General features: G+C 41.5%; 1 protein-coding gene across 2 annotated transcripts; it reads right to left on the bottom strand.

Annotated features, from left to right (window-relative positions):
* Positions 1 to 6386: 6386 nt before the first annotated feature.
* tomm34 (translocase of outer mitochondrial membrane 34) lies at positions 6387 to 17859 on the bottom strand. Of its 2 annotated transcripts, XM_084062923.1 has the most exons (9): positions 17625 to 17762; positions 15486 to 15555; positions 14771 to 14926; positions 14116 to 14212; positions 12694 to 12846; positions 11300 to 11478; positions 10809 to 10956; positions 10178 to 10304; positions 6387 to 9542 (listed from the first exon to the last, which is right to left on the bottom strand). In XM_084062923.1, the coding sequence occupies exons 3-9, from the start codon at positions 14904 to 14906 to the stop codon at positions 9441 to 9443; spliced, it is 942 nt and encodes a 313-aa protein (XP_083919049.1). In that variant the 5' UTR covers positions 14907 to 14926; positions 15486 to 15555; positions 17625 to 17762; the 3' UTR covers positions 6387 to 9440. The 2 variants fall into 2 exon arrangements, with proteins under 2 accessions (XP_083919049.1, XP_083919048.1); XM_084062922.1 differs by lacking the exon at positions 15486 to 15555 and having other exon boundaries at positions 17625 to 17859.
* Positions 17860 to 19189: the final 1330 nt, after the last annotated feature.

Genomic DNA, 19189 nt, shown 5'->3' with positions numbered 1-19189 from the left:
CACAGGCAGGTAGCATAGTTAGCATTGCTAGCATTCTCAAACCAATCTAAAGGCAATTTCCAAATGGTAAAATATAAAAGAGCAATAACATCATCAAGAGAACAAGATAATAATAACACAGCACACAGTTAGTAGAAGTAACTTTACCTTTACAAATAATAGGTTGTTGGCTTGTGTCTGATGAGCTGTATGTAAACACTATGGAGACAAATCCACTGATCCACTGACTGTTGACCTGGATGTGACATCATACACAAGGACCAAAAGACAGCACGCGAGCGCCATCTGGTGGACTGGCTGTATTCCAATATTTAACAGCGGTTTATAACATAGACATATAAAGGTAGACGCCTCCTTCGGCTCTGAAGCGTTCGTATCTCGGGCGCGCTTCCTTGTTCCGCAGGGCTAGCCCATATAAGGCTTGGGCTAGCCTTCCACTTCCTTCCGCTTCAGCAGGGCAAGCTGGAAACTTCCGTGTGCGTCACAGAAGGGGCGTTTGGTAGGCCAATCAGTGGCAGGTGGGGCAGGTCTTTTCTTAAGAGGCGGAAAATCTATCCTGACGCAAATGGGCGTGGCCTATATGGGGAGTTGCGTCATGACCCAAGGAATTGAGGGGGAAAAAAATATATTTTACGACCTACGGTTCAAGAGTTATAGGCCAAAACGTAAAGGGGGCTTTTATAGCGCCACCATGAAGCCGACTGGTGTACTTTTCTTTTTGATAATTTCAGACTAAATTATGCACCTCCCCACCAAGTCTTGTAACTCTAGCCCTTACAGTTTCTGAGAAAAAAATACTTGAAATCGAGTTTTTTCATTTTCCCATTAAAGTGGATGGGGAAATTTAATGCACTAATACATTAATATCAGTTAAACTATGTAACCAATCTCTTAGCAAAATACACGCGCACGATTCCCGGTGAAGCCGGTCATTTTGACATATGGCATGTGGGATAATGAGTGTCCTAGTCTCACACTCAATCAAACTCTGCAGCCGCACTGAGGCCCCCGGACATTACCTGTTTGCTTTCTAAACTCGATCTAGACTTTGATTGCCTTTCAATAAAACCATATTTGATAGACATAGGTATCACCTACATGTTACTGATTATAGGGAATGTTATATTATTGTAATCCGTTGTTTATTTCCTGAGCAATGGAATTATGTTGCAGCTAAAACTCTTGGGGTTGCAACATGGCAACCCTGTTTGCCATGTTGCCATGGAGACCTATGGAGCTTTATGATTGGGTAGTGGGAAAGGCCTCACGTGATTGGCTCAGACCCGGAAGTGCAGAGTGCCAAAAATAAAGTTTTGCAATCTGTAGAAAGTTTTGCAATCTGTAAATAAACTATCGTTCATTGTAAATATAATTCTACAATTACAACATGTTTAACACATGTTACAAACACACCAAAAATATATATAGCAAAAAAGTTTAAAATTTTTTTTTATGGACATTCTTACGAATAAAAATATTTTTCTTACAAATACAAAACTTTTTTTTACAAATACAAAACTTTTTTTTACAAATACAAATCTTTTTATCACAAATACAAATCTTTTATTTACGAATACAAATATATATTTTTTTACGAGTACAAATTATTTTTACGAATACAAATAGTTTTTTTTACAAATACAAAATGTGTTTACAAATACAACATCTTTTTACAAGTACAAAATAATATTGGCACTAAATTGAGCCCATACACCACCCTTGAAATATCCACCACCCTTGAAATGAAATAAAACACACACACACACACACACACACACACACACACACACACACACACACACACACACACACACACACACACACACACACACACACACACACATAAGATCAATAAATAAAAAAACAATAACAGAATGTTGTCACTATACGTTTGCAACAGGGATAGCAACACGGTCTGTATGTTACGAAGGATTATAACACAGGTGATATTAATGTACCTTTATGTCCTGGGATCCACCCACTGAGTCATCCGAGTTGTGTGATCAACAAAAAACACTCTGCCATTTGTGTCTGTTGTCTTCTCTGGGGAAAAAATGGCAATGTGAAGATAAAAGGCTATTTACGTATCTTTCATGGATTATTCACAGTCTGGGAAATTATGCCTCAAGCACACATGGTCATCATCAGAAATACAGTACCAGCTATGGATATCTTTACAACAACACAGTCAATTTCCTCAAGCACATCTTTGTTTTCCAACTAATAACAGGGTCTTTAGTGAAACAGGGTAAAACACGTAAAGGTCAATTATGCTTACCCCAGCCATGTGGTAGAGGCCCCAGTCGGTCAGATTCATTGTTTGCTGCAGCTGCAAGCTGATCTTGCAGCTAAGGAGGCAGAGAAAAGGGAAGGTGGTAATTCATAACCATTTCAGACCATAAACTGTTATTTATGCTCCTTATGCTGTATCTTATGCTGTCATCATGGGCCAATGATTTGATTTTATTAGACGTTACGTTATACAGGAAAAAACACAATGTTACATCATGTTCATCGGAGAAACATCAAGGATACAAACACATAAGCGTCTTGTGACTCCATTGTGGTCCTTGGTCTGAGACAAACAACATGGCAACAAAATACATACAGGTAGACTGTACAGTAATAAATAATACAATCAATAGCTACACTACCGACAGCATAAATACATATAATCACATTGCTAACATAAGTGACCCTACTATTCTGCAACATTTTATAAAAGCCATGCTTTGACCCTTATCTTAAAAAGGAGATGGTTGCTGATGCTCTTTTTAGTCAGGGGTAGTGAGTTCCAGGTAACTGCTCCTCCAAATCTAAATGAGCGTTTTCCCATTTCAGTGGTGAACGTGGGCATGGTCAGGTCTGCTATGCTGGCTATGGTTAGGTGGGAATGGGCTTCGCTACGCTTCTGAAAAAGCTACTTGTTTTATAAAATAAACAACGAAGAGCGACTTTGTGACTTTTGTGACTTCTGTTGTGGAATTCTGGATCAATCAGCAATCGATGAGGCACATAGGAGTCGAGACAATATTCTAGGTGGTGATGATTATGCTTTATGTGCATGATAACATGGGGAGAGGTACAATAACACTTGTGTCAGTGGTACGGTAGTTCTGCCAAGAGCACAGGGCAGATATCATAGTTACTGTATACTGTAGCTGTTTCAAGGACAAACTGAACCATAACAAGAAAGGTTGTACCAAAACAATAGCTAGTAGGCCTAGTGGAGACATCCAGGCTCTTACAAGCTTCCAAATATCAAAATGTATTGTAGAAGTATTATAAGTGATGGTAAAATATAAAGGTTAGCTATAAGCAGCTAAATAATTTCTTCCTCGCTTTCTTTCCTCTGCACAGACCGGCCGAATACAACTATGTCAAAGTAAGCCTGCATTATTATGACTAATATGATCAGCATGATTGCTTTGCTGGATATTGTGATCACGACTACGGGTGATACATTGTTATTTTCATGCCACTCCTACATATTCTTTCATTTTTTAGGAACAGCTGCTGCCTGCAATCATAAAATAAATGTCTTATTGCTGATCTGCCAACACTCTTGGCATGTAAGGTGTGAAGCAGAAAGGTACGCTGCAGGCAGAGCTTCAGGGCAGGCTAGTCCTGGGTTGTTCTTTTCTCAATGCGGTGCACAAAATACACAGGGCCATTCTGGTATCACCTTCTTCTCCCACCTGCTGAGGCAAAGACCATTAGTCAGCAAAAAGAAAAAGAAAAGAAAGAAACAGCCAGCAGTGGGATATTATGGGAGTCATTTGCAGAAAGCCCTTGTTTAATGGAGTCAGAGAGTCAAGCAGGGAGAAAGCATTTACTGCAGCCATATGTGTAAGATACATATGAAAGTGTTTCAAAATATTTTTTAATTGAGCAGCTGGCAAAGGCACCGGCAGCACTCACAAGGATTTTGTGGGTTTAATTAAACGCCTCAGGTAGAATCAGTAGCAGAAAGAAAGAAAACCTAAAACGCCTTAGCTCTTACCCGGGTGGCAGCGGTGGTGCAGGGCGGGTCGGGGCGACTCTGGGAAGCAGAGGCGGCATTGCAGAGACAGAGGTTGAGGTTGCAGCCCTGGGGCCACGCCTTGGGGACAGTTGCAGCCCCGCTGAGCCATCTGAAATCGGGGCTTCACTCACCTCACTGGACGAGGAGCTGCTGGAAGAGGCTGAGGGAGAGGAACAGCACACAGCAGGGGAGGAGAAGGGGGAGAGGATGGTATTGATGAATGAATTAGACCATGGGTCTTCAACAGGGGTTCTGGGACTCCTAGGAGGTCCTCAGAGTTACTACAGGGGGGCGCCAAATCTTTGTGAGAAGGGAACTTTCTTTTTTACGCTAACCGCTTGAACCTTAGAGTCCCTATGCTTGACCAAGCCCTTAAAGGTGTATTTTTTAACAACCGCTACAGCAGACTTGAGTGTGGACAGGATCTCCTTTAGGACCTCCTCCAACTCAGGAGAGACTTCTTCTCGTTTGATTCTCCTGACCACTTTCTCCAGCTGTTTCACACGGTTACTCAAACGCTGGCACCGGTCCTTGTTGGCCTTGACCTCCTTACAGAGACAGTAGAGTGCAGAGGATGTGCTCAAGATGGCGGTTATGGGTTCCATGACTGACTGGAAAACATGAGAGAAGGGAGAAAGGAGAACAGTTTAGAGCTGGAAAGATGGGGAGGTCTCTGTAACTGAACAAAGACTCGATCACAATGATTAATATCACAATATAAAGATTTAACATTTTAACAAAATCTTTTTGTTTTAACAATAAAAAATAAAAGAAAATCACTTACCTTTTCACTCACTCGCTTATAAGGAGATCATTTACCTATTGTGAGTGTCGATACAGGACGCCTGTTTACACCCATCACACTGTTAATGTTAATGCACTAAGATGAAACTATTCTCATTTTGTCTACTTCCTGACTAACAGGTTTGATTTGGTACTATCAGTGAGCCTCATCGATGGATGCTGGTCTGACAGACACACCCAAGGAGAGATCGTAGATTTATTTTTATGCTTTATTCAATTAGACTCTAAATCACCAGAGAAGGAATAGCATTACAGGGACAGTAGATACCAATGTAGGTGTCCTGAAATATTCTTTAATCCGTCAATCACTGCCTTTGATTGAATGAATTGATTGAATATTGTATTGACAGTTTAAAATAACAGCAGTATGTAAAAAAAAAAAAAAAAAAAAAAGGCCAAATGGATAATCACAAAAAAGGCCAAAGGCTTATTTCCATCGTGGTCCATGTACAAATTCAAGACAAGCAACAATACAATATCAAAATAAGAAGTTAAAACAATTAATGATAATAACTTAAAAAGGTCTCGTCCACTGGGAGGATAGATGGACCTTAAAAAGGAGATGGGGGACCAAGGATGCGAACACGTATAGGGGATGCCACTCACAAGAGACGTTGTGAAGCTCAATGAAGCCGCATAGTAGAAGGCATTTTTACCCTTGAGTGACTTGAATTTGGGAGGGACAAGGTCAGAGGAACTCTCTCTGGTGGAGTACCTATGAGGCCCATGTCGATACATCAGTTAACTACATGAACCCTATTATCCCTATTCTGGGCGTGCATCTCAATCCATCCCTGTCCATGTGTCATGTAACACACATAGATATGCATTTTCTTGGGCATGTCATTAAAGGTGAACATTTTAAATTAGCATTTTTTGCAAAAGCTAATGTACAAAGCCTATATAGCCCAGTAAATCACACCATGTACAGTTTTTACTTAAGTCTGTAAATGAGCTTGACTGTGGGAACATGGAAAGCCTCGATCGCGTGTACAGTATGTTCACGAGACATCCATGTTTTCATGTTTGTTCGTTTCCCTGATTACATTCCCTGTGCTCAGTGATGCAAAGTAACACGCATGCACGGACCCTTTGCAGTCAGATTAACTACAGAGCATATTTTGAAAGTTAACATGCAGAAGAACACTTCAATAGCACCTGTCCGGAGTGTGAAGGTAAAGTTGGTGCAGGGGTGAGGTCAGCTCAACTGTGACCTCAGCAAAGTCAGCTGGCAGGTTGTACTGATGGGGTCATGTCGGGTGGAGGCCGTGTCTCTTTTCCAGAGGTGAACTTTTACAGATATGCATTGATGCCACTCAAATAAAATGAGAAAAATGTTGCGGCTATATTAGCAGTGCAAACAGTTAAACCAATATTCGATTTGAATAAAATCTGCTGCAGATCTACAAGCTCACAAAGCATCACATTGCAACATGTGGTGAGCTTGTAGATCACCTAGTTTTGCTATGTGTTAACGACTGTTATACGACAAGTATAAAATAGTGGTTAATTAGACTGATTTAGTTGATTATAAAACATACTACAACAAAAACAAATGAATATTCAGAGAAATTAGATAATGGAATAACATCTTTATTTCACAGACATCGTGGTTAAACAGCTTCATTTTAAATAATTTCTCCTAGATGTCTTGTTGACAATTTTTAGGCAAGCAGAAACACACAGAACAGCATCGTTTTGGGTCGTCGTATGTCATAGGGCTGTTTTAGCAGATTATGACACCCAGTTCCTTCATTTGAATGTGAACGTTAAACTAGGAACCCCAACAAATGACATAATAAAATAGAATAAAATGATAAAGTTACATTCAGTTCAGTTTCACACGCAAATGGTGGGTGGGTGGCTCGGTCGGTACAGTACACAACAGCTGAGCTGAGTTTAGCCAACAAGGATAAATGACACACACAAACTTGAGTCCAAACATGAATAAAGAAGAAACTCTGACACAAAAAACATAAACATAACGTGAACCAGGAACTGCATGAGGAAATAATGATATGCATTCTGCAGCCACATAGCAGTGACTAAATCAGAAGCCAACAGTATGTAGTGTCACCCAGAGCTATTGAGTAATGACACTCTTTGAAACTCTTTTTATCTTTGAGCACACCGAAACAAATTCCAAATCAAACTGTGCATTATTTTTGCCAAAGAATGATTTAATATTGCATGATTATTCTCCGTTTACAAGAGATGTCTAATAGCGGGGTCGTAAATCTCTCTCTCAATAGCTCTGGTTTCACTTAAGTTCTGCCGTCTGTTAGCCACAATGAAAATATCCGATCTACCAGCTCGGATGTGACGCGTTGTGATTTGTAAATCTGCTATTATTGCTGCACAACACCGAAGTACGGCTAGTATATATTACGCATAAGCGATCTTTGAGAATTTCTGCCCCCAAAATAGTTCCGCCAGAGTCAATGCGGTTAAGAAGTTAGTCACTGCTGTGTGTCTTCAAAAGAGCAGCTGTAAAGCTGGTGACAGGCACTGTAGGAAAGACTTCAAGGACACAACTCAAAAGACAATGAAAACGAGTGTTTGGGTTCACAGGTTCTCACTGAAACCGTTCGGCTGAAAGGTGGCGACTGACTCGTGTAAATCTAAACAAAATTCTGGGAAAAAGCAACCTATCCCTCTGCAAAATTCTAAAGCAGGCTTTCTTCAGGGCCGTTCTCACAGAAAGACTTTTTTGATCTGCCAGCCTCTCTTTTTTTATTTGGCGCTGTAGCGCTCCTCACTGTGTGTGACAATGCGGTCATTTACCACCTGACGTTGAATTGTTTATCACAACCATGACAAGTCCATGTTTACCGTTATTTCTGCTATGCTACTTGTGCTAATAACACAGATGACAGGAAGTTTGAGCACAGCAGTAGTTGATATGTTCTAACGTTGCAGGCATCAATAAACACTCCATGCGAGCACAGACTCTGCCCCTTGGTTTTTGCTTTATAATTGTTGAACATTCAGAGGACACTGGGTGGACGGTTTTTGCCATAACCAAATAAGGAATAGACGGCATCATGCCATGATGCTAGCAGACGAGACACAAACCCTGAGGTCAAACTGTCGGCTGTTGGTTGGCTAGCATAGGCCAACGGTGTCATCAACCCGTTTAATGTAACGTTAGTTGTTAGGGGGCAAGGTTAACTTTAACTATTCACCTTCATGACTTTGAAATTGGTTGACCACTGGGTCGCTTGACCAAACAACCAAAATCAAGGAGAGGCAGCACAAAGAGTACAACGATGAAAAGAAAAAAGACGACATCATTTTATCGCCTTGCAGCTGCATACAGTTGCATTTAATTCAGTTTGGGTAAATTGTTTCATATTCAGTTTAGTTATTTATTTTTGTCGCACTTTCTGTGGACACGGCCCGTAAACGTACATCCATAACGTGACACAGGAGCTACACTTCTAGAATGTGTATTGCCACATCTAAAATAACATAATTCTCTCAAAAACGGTTCGAAGTAGGAAATGACGAACTACAGATGCCAATTGCTGGTGCATTGACACTGATGCATTATGGCTTTGTTCAGAATTGCAGGCAAATCCCATGATTTGTTTCTCATATCTTTAGGACTGACTATCCACACTGTTATGTAATAACATAAATAATAAGTGATTAAATCGGATTTGTGTATTTAGACAAGTGATTCTTAACTTTCTTTCATTTCAAGGACCCCCAGTTTGATATGCACTAGGTCTCGGACCCCCATTTGATACCATTTTCTTTTTAAATTATCCATCTCTGGGATCCCAATCTACCCTGTAAAATCCTCTGTGTTCATTTAACTCAGGGTGTGTACAAATGGAACCAAATGGACCCGTGGTTCCATTTGTACACTCAAGAGTTACAGACCCGTAAAGGTCCATTTGGACCCCTGGTGGTGCCCGGACCCGAGGTTGAGAAACAGTGATCTACCCATCTGCATCGGTTGCTGTGGTTTACGACATAAGCCTGGTTTATACGCCAACGTGCGACAGTCACGTGCCGAAAATAGCCAGGAGGATAGATGTACTATTTTCAGCGCACAACGACATATAAATTGGATTTGGGCTGCTAGTCTGAACACATCCTATAGCAGTGATTCTCAACCTTTTCTGGATCAGGGCCCACATTAAAAATGTATTTATTGTTTTGTTATGTAAAACACAGGGCAACGTTACATACCATGCCTTTAAATAATGCCTTGCAAACATACCAGCCAACTAGTTAGAGCAGTGGTTCTCAAAGTAGGGTCCAGGCAGAGACCCTCAGGGTCCCTTACAGGTCTGGAACTCTAAAGGGTCCATTTGGTTCCATCTGTACTCTATCAAAAGTTACGGGGGTCCTTGAAATTAAAAAGTTGGAGAACCACTGCAGTAGAGAAAAGGAACTGAACCAGGCAGAACCGACAATAAGTGATACATAGATCGAAGATGTTTTTGTGAGAACCAACCCTCAGTCTTGTTTGTAATTGGTTGAATCGTGTCACCACTGCTCCCGATGATCTGACAGTCTTGTCTCAACTCTCCTATGACATGACATCACCCCCCCCCCCCCCATCCCATACCCACACACACTTCCTGGCAGTGTGATCGTGTCACTTCTTCTTCTGTACTTCCTGCAGCAGATTGAGGGCGGCTGTGTTCTTTGGCTCCACCTTCAGGAGGCGGTTGAGGTCATCCTCGCAGGCCTTGTTGTCCTGAAAACACATTTTAACCACGTTAAACCTGGAGACCACATTTCAGGCATGTCGGCCACATTAGGCCAAATTTTTCAAACTTTTCAACATCTTTGAATATCCCAAGTATAAAATAGGGCTCAAAGATCCATGTAAAATGTAGGCAGTCTAAATGTAGTAAATTAAGATCACAAGTAAGCCAGCAACCAAGCATCAGTGATCAGTCTAAACAATATACCATCAAGATAATAATATGTACATTGAAACTATATATTTTTTACTGAATAGAACATTATTTGAACCAATCTTTGTTGTCGGGTATGTTGATACAATGAAACTAACAATGAAACTAACACAATTGCAGTGGTTGCAGTTGGTCTCTCTCTTCTATTGAGAAATGTATAATCCTGTGGTCAGGTAGGACACCTACTGGTTGACAAGAGGTATTGCATGATAGTCGAATGGAAATAACTGGCCTGACCGAACAGGCTTTCCGGACCGTTATAGCTCAACATTACAACTTTTGCCACTTGCGTGGGGGACCACTGGACACGATGGCAAGCGAGCAGCTGTCCAACAAAGAAAGGGGGAACTGATGTTCATATGTGATCAAAGTTCTTCAGATGCCTGGTCATACTTCTGTGTGATGTTCTCACCTTCAGCTGCCTGTGAGCCTGAGCCCTCCTGTACAGAGCCTTGATGTTACAGCTGTCAAACAACAGAGCCTGGTCACAGTCCCGCACCGCCTCCTTGGACTGTTTCAATGACAGGTAGCACAGTGCCCTGCACACGCACACACACACACACACACACACACACTTGTGTTGTTACATCATTACCGTATACTTGAAACAAAAAAATGCATAAATGTTAATATTAGAAAAACTGACTCAAATGATGCATCCAATGGTTAAGAAAAACTCCTATTCCGACCATACGTCTGGCAACATCTAAATTAAATGTAGAGGCTAAAACTCGGTGGACACAATTCAGATGCAAAAAATATATATCAGCATTGCAAGACTTTGGGGCATTACTTCATATTGGGTTCTCAAAGCAAGCATAGGCTTGTTACTGCTGATTTTCTCCACCGTTCAAGCCCATAAATTTAGAGTCGATTTCGCCAGATGGTGTGTGTGTGTGTGTGTGTGTGTGTGTGTGTGTGTGTGTGTGTGTGTGTGTGTGTGTGTGTGTGTGTGTGTGTGTGTGTCTGTGTGTGTGTGTGTGTGTGTGTGTGTGTGTGTGTGTGTGTGTGTGTGTGTGTGTGTGTGTGTGCCTGCGCGCTACCTGTTGGTGTATGTGGTAATCTCTGCGGGGTTGTGTTTCAGACTCTGTGTGTATTTGTCGATAGCTTTCTGATGTTCTCCTTTCTTCACCAGAGCGTTGCCCTCCTCCTTCAGCGTTTGACCCTTCTTCACGTCTTGCTCACTGGGAGCTGGCATAACAGGATGACAGGAACACGGGACATGTCAGAGGAAGAATGGGAACCAGACTGGCTACAAGCAGTAGTACATCACTTCCACACAGCCAAAGGGAGAACAGCGTAGACCACTGTTTTCTTGCAGGTTTGTAACTCTAAGAGTGTACACTGTCACAGTTAAATAATCACTGAGGATTTTACAGTGTAGATTGGGGTCACAGGGTTGAACATATCAAAATGGGTGTCGGTGGACTAATGCATATCAAACTGGGGGTCCTTGAAATGAAAAGGGCTTGGCGTAGCCACTGAAAACAATGGAGGTGTGGTTTGCAAGTCATTCACGCGTCTCTTCACCTACCTGCTGCTGTGTTGTGCGTTTCCCTGGTTCCTCCGTTCTGTGTGTTAGCAGTGTTAGCTTTACCATGAGAGCTAGCAGCATTCAGCATCGCTTGTCTCAGCGTCAGCGAGACAGTGGGGATGGCCGGAAGCTTCTCCCTCCATGATAGGCCGTCCATCTCCATCAGAACCTTGGTCATCCTGTGAACACAGACACAAACAGGCCTGTTAAGGACATTAACCCTTAGTTTGGACCTGTTGTAGTTGGTCTACCTACAAGTGGTATTGCATGAAGGTCAAAAGGCAATTTATCCTGTATGTGTGTTTTGGCATTCGCATGGGGGACCCCTGTTTGAATCTCGGGTTGGACATTAAATTACGGATTGCAGCTTTAATCCTGGCGTCCCAATTTTTGGGCACGTCGTTAGGGCAGAAAATTCACAAAAGGACGGCTACAAGCTCACAACGCATCGCGTTGGGAAGCATTGTGAACCTTCCATTTTCGCAGAAGTATCGCCTATTATGACATGCCCAGAAAAGGGACACTAGGGTCCAAGTCCTAATCTGTGATTTGTGACGTCAAAGACATCCTTGGCAGCCTGGGCGTTTGGACAAAAAAGACGTCAAGGACGTCCTTGGCAGTGACTGAGTTAAGGCCGTATCTCATTCCAACAGCACAAGGGAACTGCCTGGAGACTTCACCTCTGACCCATGTCCCACTTCCTGTTGGCACTGACAGACAAACCCTAGCAGTCACATTATACACTTTATATGGCTGTATTTCAAGTTGGCACTGAGAGAAACCTTATAATACAACCTCCTTAGTAATACTACTAGCAATACAAGTTAATACTTCCACCACTAGTAAAACTAACTACTATTATTCCTACCATCAGTTCTACTACTATGACCACTGCCACTACTAGAGCTCTACTGCCAGTATTACTATTGAAAAGACAGTACTACTACTGTACTTAAACAAGTACTAACTAACACTACGAGCACCAATGCCCATGTAATACTAGTCTAGGACTAGTTTTATTACTACCTTCTATGCTTCTATCTCTCTCCAGCTCAAAGTGGTATCATTTGTCCTCCTCTTCTGAACCACTTTCAACCTGGTGTCCCTATCAAGAAAGAGAACGCGACCGTCACACCGTGTTGTTGCAACAGTGGCCCTCAATGCACGGGGGCTCCATCTTGTGAGGTTGTCTCCTTCTATATACTGGCAAAACATAGGTTCAGATCTAAAACAGATCTATATCTAGACCAATGGATCTCCTAATTTTGCAGTTCGTCATACAATGAAATACGTAGGACTTAAGACGTTAATCACACAGCCTTCGAGTGAGGCAGGAAACCCAGGCTCTTCTCCAGTGAGGCGCATGGTGTGTCTCTATACGGTGTGGTTCCTACCTGCTGGTGCCGTCGTGTGCGGACGGTATGTTGTTGTCCACCGCCAGGGCGGTTTTATAGTCTACGTAGGCCAGACGGTAGCGCTCTAGAGCCTCGTAGGCCGCTGCTCGGCGCAGGAGAGATTTTACACTGAACGGAACTAAGTCCAGAGACCTGAGAGAGAGAGAGAGAGAGAGATTTTATTTAGCCCACTAACAGATGGGATAAAGAGACAGTCAGGCAGATGGACAGACACTAGGATAAAGAATATTATGACAGAATAGTGGTAGCACTTTAGTTTATAGTAATTACTACTATTTTATTTTTAGCTTTTTCTCCCCAATTTAGCCGTTGTGCCAATTGATTCCTCCCCACACACATTTCTGTGTGTCGTCACTGCGGTTGTGTCCTACTGGCTCACCTGCCAGCGAGGAGCCCCCACCGGGGGGACGTAGAGCCTTCGTCCCACTCCTCCCTCCCCAACACTCCCCGATGACAGGTGCCGCCGCAGCCTGTACTTGTATATTCAGTGACAAATATCACCCTCCCCGCCCTGGCTTCCCTCCTCCGAAACACGGGCCAATTGTGTGTGTAGTAGACGCTCAACAAACCCGGATGCACCGTGGTGGATTCGAACCCCCAGACTCTGCGCCGGTGAGCCGGTACTTTACCCACTGAGCACCCAATTGTTGTTATTATTTGTCTCGACTTTACTTGTGTATTCTTCTGTGTAAAAAAAGGTCCTTACACGGCAGGAGTGTGAAGAATAAACGTCACAATATTTCACATCACTCTATTCATTTGGTGATGCCTCATATTCACAGGTTGATGTTTTATTCTTTGGTGAAAAATCAACCCTCGTTTTGAAACATTACCTCACTTTATCGCCACATACTTTTTGTGTTTTTTTGTGATGTACTCATGACACAAGCAGCAGTTTAAATCAATGCTAATTGATCTTGCAAAATAAATGCTCCTGGAGTGTAAAGACTTTAACCCATTAAGACCTGGAACGCATCTGTGTCATTTTTTGATTTGCCGCGCTATGAGCTTGTAGATCTGCTATTTTTTTTAAATCTTGAAAAATGTGTGCAAATCTTTGAATATATATATTTTTAAAGCGAACATTTGTAACTCAAATCTTTGCTACTGGGGGTCCCTGGAACAAAATATTTTGAGATGGGGGTCGTAAGCCAAATACATATAAGTTTGGGGGTCCTTGACATGTTTGAGCACCACTGATATAGAAACATATGTTTTTTTCAGAATACTGTTGGGATTTAGAGGACATTTGTAGAATCGGCTTCAGGTCTTAATGGGTTAAACATCATCATCTCAGCATCTACTATAAAGCCATAGTTATGTCAGTAGCCCATGACAAGTAAGATAAAGCAAAGGTAAAATACATAATAATCAAGTGATAACACATAGCAATAGTCTCACGTGTTGCAGTCCTGGATGCATTGTGCACAGTTGCCATCCTTCAGGTAGCTGGCTGCTCTGTTAGAATAGACAACACTCAGATCCTCTGGACTCTTGCCTGGAAAACAAACGCAACTCATATCAATGCATCTACATTTATGCATTTCTATATGTTTTTTCTGTTTTTGTTTGATTTAGATCAGATAGTCGAGAGACAGGGACAGTAACAAAGAGATGTGTGATACACAAGATAGAGTAGACAGCTGTCATATAATCCATAAAGGAGAGAGACACCTCTCAGAGACAAATGGATAGCAAGGGGTATGTTAAGTTAACTGAAACTGCAATGAGAACTACAAAACCTAAAACTAAATAAGACAAAACAACCTAAAACTAAATAAGATTAGAGAAAATTGCTTCCGTTTCCTTTTAATAATGGAGTAATGGAATCAAGAAGACATGGAGAGCTGTATTCATGTTCAGTGTTTTGTTCTTTCCAGTTCGTGATCAACACTGTAAGAGCTGAACTACAAACAAGACAACACGGTTTGTATTTCACTTTCGCTTTGATCACAAAAAACAAATGCTAAAACGACAAAGAGGAAGACAAAACAACGCAGTCAGATAAAGAAACAGACTTTTAGTAATAATGTGCACAACAAACAGAGACATTTACCTTTACCCGTCTTCTCCAGTTCTTTGATAGCCTGGCTGTATAGCTCAGTGGCCTCTCCATACTGGCCCGTCTTAAAACGTTCATTACCAGCCTGTTTCAGCTCCTTCCACGCCTGAGACTTGCGCTTCTGTGGCATGTCTCTACGATACTGAACAGCTGGAAACAAACACACAACAATATCAGATACGGCACAAGCGGGCATTCTTCATTGCAGCTATGCATCCATGCAGCCAAGCAAAGGTTGGAAAAAACAAGAGCAAACAACAAATGCCGGCCGATAATTTGTTTATGGCACACCCAGAGCCTTTTTTATACACAGAGAAAAATCAGAAAATAGCATTTAATCAACACTTTAAGGTAACGACTTAACCCTATATTATCCGTTGTTAACTGGGGTCCCCCAGGGGTCTGTACTACTGCAGGTAGGTCCCTCCATTTCCCCCCTCTTCTTCACTATATCTCTTTGCACTGGTTATGTGATCAATATTTAGCATAGCTTTTCACTCATAAGGGCAGTCCTTCGTTGACAGTGATGTTAAAGCTGCAATCTGTACGTTTTATGTCCTCGCCCTAAGCCGGGAGGTTTTGTTATTTGATTGATTGGTTGATTGCTATTAGTCAGAAACGTAAACGGCAAGAGGTACAGGACAGATATTAAGATTGCTAGCAGTCTTGCAGAGCATGCCACACCAACACTTCACTGCTTATACTGTACCTGAATGACTGAGAGACAAATAAACCTTTGTTGATTGTTGATTCCGTAAGGAGAGGACTACACTGAGGACCTTTAGAGACCACACAAAGAGCATTTTAGATGGATGAGCCCGTTTTAAAACAAAGAAAAACAGAGAGACAGAGGATTTTGTTCAGTTATGACCACATTAAGACTGTAAATGATCTGTATTTAAGGACCTTTTATTACTACAACAACACACCACTCTTTTGAAACAGCTCAGCTTCAACTTTTCAACATTTTAATGTTCTGTAACCAACAAAGCATTTTGGACATGTTTTGGCAGGTGAGTTTTCTCTGTTGCCATTATATTTTATGCCCTTGCAAAACTAACCTCCATTCTAAAAACATAATTAACAACACCACAAATCAATATGTTTTTTAAAGGGATAATTGATGTTGAAGTCTTCTTCAGTAGATCAGTTATAACTGTATATGCCTGTGAACACAATACAGTACTACTGCATGTATATTTATGGCTTGATACATCTGTTCCACTGTCCTCTCTCTACACAGTACACATTCATGGATCACTGTGTCAAGTATGTACTGTATTGTCAGTGGTGTTAAGTAACTACTGTAAGTACATTTACTCAAGTACTGTACTTAATACAATTTTGAGGTATTTTTACTTTACTGGAGTATTTCCAATTTTCAGTACTTTTACGCCACTACATCTAAAAGGCAAATATTGTACCTTTACTCCACCTTAATTATTTGAAAACTGAGTAAAAAATGTGAGTACTTTTTCCACCACTGGTATCTGTACTAAAGTCACCATCCATGATGACACCACAGTCATACTTGTTTTCAGGATAAAGGCCTTCCATCCATCAGACAGTCCTGGCAGGACTTACATAACCTTAACAGTTAACACCAGCCCAGAAAAAACAACCATGATGACCAGCATTTCATATGAAATGAACCATATTCCACTAATCAGATGTGAACCCATCCAGTTAACTTAAGGCTAGAACCACTCTAGAACCACCAGCTCTAGATAATTGTTTTAACCACTTAAGCCCTATTTTAAATGAATGTACTTATTTATTAAATCATTTTCCAATTTTCTTTCTCTAATGCAGCAAAATCTACAAGCCCAGACCGCGTCGCATCACCACGCGTTTATGAGCTTGTAGATTTGCTATTTTCAAAGAAACGTCATAAATATTCGCCTATATTGACATGCACAAAATAGGGACGCCAGGGTTAAGGTGGTTAATACCCGTTTATGTTTGGGTTTATTTTTACTTATATATTTATGACCGGAAAGTTTGCTGCCTTTGTTGGTGGGTTAGCCGAACGAGCTATATACAGCTAGCAACCAAGCTAGCAAACTGACGGTATGCCGAAAGAGGTGACCTAATGAATGCTGTTGCCGTTAAACGATTAGAGCAAATGACTGCGCAAAGAAACACAAGGGTGGCAGATCTGATCACCTTGAGTAGGCGTTTCAAGTTTATCATCTTATTTTTGAGTCTCTGTCACGCACATAATATGCTAGCCATGGATCACATGATGGTAGTCTGTCACAACCGTCATGGATGAAACTCAACCTGGTGTTTGCACTTTCTCCATTTACGGCTACAAAAACGTTCGGATTTCAAATATTAAGTGCTTACCCCATGGCCTCGGATGTTACAATTATGTACTTTCCCTCAAAAACCCCGTATCTTCCGTGTTGTTTGATAAAAAGCATTTTAATCCGATCGGTGGCCATTTTCTCAGAATTTTCTGCATATGATTTCAACAACGCGACCATATCGGTTGGGAGGTGTATTGCACTCAGTTGCATTATAACCCTATGAGAAAATGGCCAACAATCGGATTAAAATGCTTTTAATTGAACAATACGGAGGACATGGGTATTTCTGAGATGCCGTACATAATTGTAACATTCGTGGCCATGGGGTAAGCACTTTACATTTGACATCTGAACATTTATGTGCATGTACGGATCAAAAAGGGAGAAAGTGCAAACACCAGGTTGAAGTTCATCCATGACAGTCTGTCAGGGCTACGGCTAACACAGCGCGAGAAGAAGACGCCGATGGGGGTAGCACATTCCCACGGGTCACCGGGTTTGGTGCAACATTGTGACTGTGCGCCAGCGGCTCTTACCGGCTGTGGGGACGTGTATCGCCTCTTCGAGGTTTAAACCCAAACCTTGCGCGAGAGCTGCGAAGTTATTCCAATCTACGGGTCGTTGTCGTCCTGTCATCAGTGCTGCCGTGTCCTCTGTTCATGTGTCACCATACTGGAAAAGCACATGGACGATCTGCTCTGTCTCTGCAGGGTACTAGTTCTAGTTCGCTCTAGTAAGTTCTCTTCTCTGATGATGAGTGGTGGCGGGTGTCAAGTTGAACGCCGACGGAAATGCCACTTCCGGTAGTGTGCTTCAAAATAAAGCGCACATTTTAATTCAACCAGCTCCGTAGGCCAGTGGTTCTCAAACTGTAAAAAATGTCAAGGACCCCCAAAATCATATGTATTTGGCGGCTGCGGACCCCCATCTCAAAAACATTTTGTGACAAGGACATTTTTTTAAATAGCAGATCTACAAGCTCATAGCACTATGAGCTTGTATATCTGCTATTGTTGAATAGCCAAAGTACAAAATATGGTTAAATTGGTTTAAATTATTGTGATGCTATATTAATTAATTTTTATGGTACCCCACCAAGGACACCTGGGGGTCCCCGGACCCCACTTTGAGAACCAATGCCGTAGGCAACCTTATAGGCACGGGTGCCAGCACTGCTGGCACACTGGCATTGTGTGAGAGAGAGAATTTTGGGTATTTTATATTATATATCAAATAAATATTTTGTAAAATAAATTAAGTCCCCTTTAAACTTAAGTCATAATTAACCTTAATGTTGATATGGCATGCTGACTATCAAGAAAATAAAATCATGGTTAATGTCAAAAACGTTTTTCAGGCCAAGCCAAGGACCCCTTAGCTGAGAGAGAGATGAAGCAGTGACCCCCACTACATATTGTTTTTCATAGATTTCATATATGGCGTCATATATACAGCAGCACTATCACCAGTGTTGTTAAAATTAATGTTTTAGGTTTTAGGTTTTCTATTGATATGATGGATTTTATTTTATCGTAATTTATTTACCTGGGACAATGCACATTAATCAACATTTCAGTTTTCACATCAATGTAAATGAGCCAGAGTTAGAAAAGAGCTCGTTTTCATCTGTAGTCCCTGAGCAGGTTGTTAAAATTATCATGGATTCATGTGTATTTTCAGACATTTCAGCACTTAAACCCTCAATACTTAGTAATCTTGACCTTTGACTGTACTTGTTCTTTTCCCTCTTTTTCCCTCTACACCAAACCTCTTTGTTGAAAATAAATATACTACTGACAACACTTTGCAGTGCTGTGTAAAAAAAAGAAATTATCACACAAATATTTGGCGGTCCCCCTGTAGTAACTGTTAAGACCCCCTAGGGGTCCCGGACCCTAGCTGTTGAAGACCCATGTTATGCGTCCTATAGGAAATTCAGCACATCAACCACTTTCAAAGTGGCGTCGCTTTACTTTGCTTGTCATTATAGGTGAACTTTCTTTTTGTTTGTTAAAAAATAGTCAATCTACAACCTTGCTTCGCAATGTGGCACTTTGTGAGCTTGTAGATCTGCTATTTTCTGGGCCAAAGTGATTAATGC

Source organism: Gymnoscopelus microlampas (assembly GCF_963454915.1).
Source record: "Gymnoscopelus microlampas genome assembly, chromosome: 7".
Taxonomy (NCBI): Eukaryota; Metazoa; Chordata; class Actinopteri; order Myctophiformes; family Myctophidae; genus Gymnoscopelus; species Gymnoscopelus microlampas.
This window is presented reverse-complemented; position numbering and strand designations above follow the sequence as displayed.